We start from the raw sequence: 4,508 nt of genomic DNA, 5'->3' as shown, positions 1-4,508 counted from the left end.
TCTGCCTCTTGCTGGGCATCTCCCTGGCTGCCCTCCTGGGCAACGGCCTCATCATCAGCGCCGTAGCCTGCGGCCACCACCTGCACACGCCCATGTTCTTCTTCCTGCTCAACCTGGCGCTCAGCGACCTGGGCTCCATCTGCACCACTGTCCCCAAAGCCATGCACAATTCCCTCTGGGACACCAGGAACATCTCCTACACAGGATGTGCTGCACAGGTCTTTTTCTTTGTGTTCTTCATCTCAGCAGAGCATTTCCTCCTGACCATCATGTGCTATGACCGCTACGTGTCCATCTGCAAACCCCTGCACTACGGGACCCTCCTGGGCAGCAGAGCTTGTGCCCACATGGCAGCAGCTGCCTGGGCCAGTGCCTTTCTCAATGCTCTGCTGCACACAGCCAATACATTTTCCCTGCCCCTCTGCAAGGGCAATGCTATGGGCCAGTTCTTCTGTGAAATCCCACAGATCCTCAAGCTCTCCTGCTCACACTCAAACCTCAGGGAACTGGGACTTCTTGCTGTTGGTGCCTGTTTAAGTTTTGGCTGTTTTGTGTTCATGGTTTTCTCCTATGTGCAGATCTTCAGGGCTGTGCTGAGGATCCCCTCTGAGCAGGGACGGCACAAAGCCTTTTCCACCTGCCTCCCTCACCTGGCTGTGATCTCCCTGTTCATCAGCACAGCCACATTTGCCTACCTGAAGCCCCCCTCCATCTCCTCCCCATCCCTGGATCTGGCCCTTTCAGTTCTGTATTCGGTGGTGCCTCCAGTCCTGAACCCTCTCATCTACAGCCTGAGGAACCAGGAGCTCAAGGCTGCAGTGTGGACACTGATGACTGCATGCTTTCAGGAACATTAAACTGCTGAGTAATTTATGCAAAGTGCTTGTAATAAAACTAATCTTTGATACTTCTTGTTGGTTTCCTTCTGGAGGTTCTGTTTCTTTCTTTTAACTTTTTCGTATTGTCTACAAAGAAATGCCATTTTTTATACCATTTCTCATTTTGTTTCTCTATTCCTTGACTGTAACCAGAGACTGTGTCAATGAGGGGCTGCACTCTCTGTGGCTTTAAAAGAACTAAAGGATCTCCCAGAAAAGTTTTCTGCAGAGATGCCCTTTTGTTGCCTTCTCTGGAGCTGCAGCAGCAATGTCTGTGTGCAGAGCTGGGGGCAGATCAGTGCTGGCCCAGCAGCTGTGCCCAGCAGCAGCAGCACTTGGTGTTGCCAGTGATGCTGCTGTGGCCCTGCCCCGCTGCCCTGGTGGCCCTGGTGTTGCTGCAGGGCCTGAGTGCTCTCAGGGCCGGGCACAGCCATGGGGGTGGCAGTGCCGTGGCTGCAGCAGGAACAGGCCATGGGCACTGCTGGGGCAGCGCTGACGCCTCAGGCCAGGGCCTGGGGACTCCAGGCTCCTTGCCCAGGCTCTCTCAAGAACACACCCAGGCCAATGCTCAGCACAGAAAAGCCCCGTGAGCAGCCCCAGGCTGGCCATGGGCAGGCTGGGGGCAAACAGCATGGCTGGGGCTCTGCAAGGGCCCTGGGGCAGACGGGAAGGAGCAGCAGAGCAGGGGCTGATCCATCCCCAGTGCACTGCACAGCCCAGGGCAGCGTCCCAGAGCGTCCTGATGGAGCTGCCAACAACATCCCCCCTCTGCAGCCCTGGCCTCTCCCCCAGCTCACACAGGTGCCCCATCCTTGCAGGCACACACACGGCAGCACTGGCTCAGCAGCCCCTGTTTGCATTGCACACAGCAGGGGGAGCACCCCCATGCTGTTGGTGTGGGGACATGAACCTGAGGGGGCACAAATGCCATCAGCCCCTGGGGCCAGCAAGGGCTGGGGGACACCAGGGAAACCACTCAGCTTTGTCCTGGCCTCTGCAGTCAGCCTGAAAGTTTGTTCCCATCAGCTGAGAGTTTCCTGTGCCACTGCAGACGCTGTTGCTCAGAGCCAGGGCTGCCTGGCAGCCACCCCCAAACTGACCTGAGCATTTCCTTGGCTTAACCTTGGATTTCTTTCCTCGTCCCTGATCCAGATTCCTTCCTATTGCCCTTTGCTGTTCCCTCCCCTGCAAACTGCCCCTCCCTGTTTGCCCCTTCCTCTCTGGCCCCACTCTCCATTGCAGTTCCTGACTTGGCCCCATGGGAACGTCCCTTGGGCAGCAGGATCATCCTACAAGTGCTGCAGGAATTGTCTGCAGGCTCCTGCAGTGCCTGGTGCTGCTCCCTTGCCAGAGGCACGTCAGGCCAAGGGAGCACATCTGGGCTGCTGTGTCTGGCTCTGGGGCTCCCTGTTCTGGGCAGTGAGGAGGAGCTGCAGAGGCTCTGCAGGACTGACAGGATGGGCTTTGGGGCTGGCAGCAGAAGCTGAGGGACGTGGGCTGCTGGAGCTTCTGAAGAGGAGGCCCAGGGCTCCTCCTGCAACTGCTCCAAGGGTGGTTCCAGAGAATCCCAGAATCAGCAAGGGTGGAAAAGACCTTTGAGATCATCAATTCCAACCTGTGCCCTGACACCACCTTGTCTCCCTGAGCCTCCTCTTCTCCCTGATAAACAACCCCAGCTCCCTCAGCTGCTCCTCACAGGACTTGTGTTCCTGACCCCTCCCCAGCCTTGTTGCCCTTCTCTGGACGTGCTCCAGCCCTTCCATGTCCTTCATAAATATGAGGGACTCAGAACTGGACACAGCACTCGAGGTGTGGCCTCACCAGTGCTGAGCACAGGGGAAGAATCCCTGCCCTGCCCCTGCTGGCCACACCATTCCTGAGCCAGGCCAGGAGCCATTGGCCTTCTTGCCCACCTGGGCACTCTGCTGGCTCATGCCCAGCCTGCTGTCCATCAGTCCCTGCAGGTCCCTTTCTGCCTGGCTGCTCTCCAGCCACTCTGTCCGCAGCCTGTAGCACTGCAAGGGTTGTTGTGGCCAAAGTGCAGGACCTGAAACGTCGAGTTGTTAAACCTGACCTTGTTGGATTTGGGCCCTGGATCCAGCCTGTCCAGGTCCCTCTGCAGAGCCCTCCTACCCTCCAGCAGATCCACACTCACACCCACCTTGGTGTCATCTGCAAATTTGCTGATGCTGGACTCAGTCCCCTCATGCAGATCATCAATGCAGATATTGAAATCCACACTGGCTGGCGCTGATCTCTCGACCATCCTGTGGGTGCCCTGTGATGGCACTCAAGGTGATCTGTTCCATAACCTTGCCGGGCACCCAGGTCAGGCTGATAGGCCTGGAGTTCCCCAGCTCCTCCTTCCAGCCCTTTTTGGCGATGGGCTCACACTGGCACCTCCAGTCCTCTGGGCCCTCCCTGCTGAGCCAGCTCTGATGGTAAATGATGGAGAGCAGCCTGGGGAGCTCATCCACAGCTCCCTCATCCCCCTGGGATGGATCCCATCTGCTTCCAGAGACACCTGTGAGCATCTGAGTGGCTCAGCAGGTCCCCAGCTGCTTCCTTCTGGATTACAGGGGGGGGCTGTTCTGCTCCCTGTCCCCATCCACCAGCTCAGGAGAAGACTTTTCTTGCGGACAACTTGACTTATTCTTGAAAACTGAGGCTCAGAAGGGGTTAAGTACCTCAGCCTTTCCCTCATATTTGGTAACCACATCTCCCCTAATAATGAATGGAGATTGTCCTTGTACCTCGTTTTGCCATTAATGTGCTTTTAGAAACATTTTTATTATCCTTAACAGACATGGCCTAGTTAAGTCTTAAGCTTTCAGCTCTCTAATTTTCATTCTGCATGAGCTAACAACATCCTGAAACATATCCTGAAATACCTGCCTCTCTATCCGAACGTGATGCATGTTCTGTTTTGCCCCAAATTCCTGCTAAAGGCCCATCACATACAGAACGTCACCTGTTGGCTAAAGTACACCTCAGAGGAGGAAAATACAAGAGTCCATAAATTAAAAGAGGGAAAGCAAGCTAGTAAAGTAAAAGAAGAAGAAGAGGCTGGGAAGGCTAACAAAAACTGGGACCCCCTTGACCACTTACTTCACCCTACCCTTGCAGTACCTCAAATCCTTCCTCCAATTCCTCTTGCTGTGGACCCAATTCCTCCTCCTCTCCCAGCTGTCATTCCTTTACCACCTCCTAACCCAGTTATACCTCTACCACCTTCCCCTCTACCCTCTCCTTACTCTCTTTACCCTTCACTACTGTTCCCTTACCTCTGCCATCTCATGCACCCCTAATTCACCAGCAGGTTCCGGCTCTGCCTCTCCCAGCACAAACGAGAAGCCAAAAAACATCTCAGAATCTCATGCCCAAGAGTGAAGTTACCCAGTCAGCCTCCACAGCTGATGTTGTAACACCCGGTCCAAAGTGGGTGAAGTGGAAAAATTGTTCCCCCTCAGAGAAGTTCCCATGGGTGGGGTGGCCAAGGAGATTGGATTTGTAAACCCTCCCTTGATTGCATCCGAAGTTGGAAATTTAAGAAAGAATTGGGAAATTTAGTTGAAGACCCAGTAGGAATAGCAAATCAAATTGATCAATTTTTAGCCCCTATTATTTAGA

General features: G+C 54.7%; 1 protein-coding gene across 1 annotated transcript; it reads left to right on the top strand.

The window, feature by feature from the left end:
• Positions 1–305: 305 nt before the first annotated feature.
• Positions 306–857, top strand: LOC134420891 (olfactory receptor 14J1-like; the record flags this gene model as incomplete). Its single annotated transcript, XM_063161299.1, has 2 exons — positions 306–767; positions 849–857. Coding segments are annotated over 2 exons (471 nt in total), but the record flags the coding sequence as incomplete, so codon positions are not given.
• Between the last annotated feature and the right edge of the window lie 3,651 nt (positions 858–4,508).

Source organism: Melospiza melodia, chromosome 7, assembly GCF_035770615.1.
Source record: "Melospiza melodia melodia isolate bMelMel2 chromosome 7, bMelMel2.pri, whole genome shotgun sequence".
NCBI classification, from domain to species: domain Eukaryota; kingdom Metazoa; phylum Chordata; class Aves; order Passeriformes; family Passerellidae; genus Melospiza; species Melospiza melodia.
The sequence above is the reverse complement of the archived record's forward strand: the minus strand, read 5'-3'. Positions and strand labels throughout refer to the sequence as shown.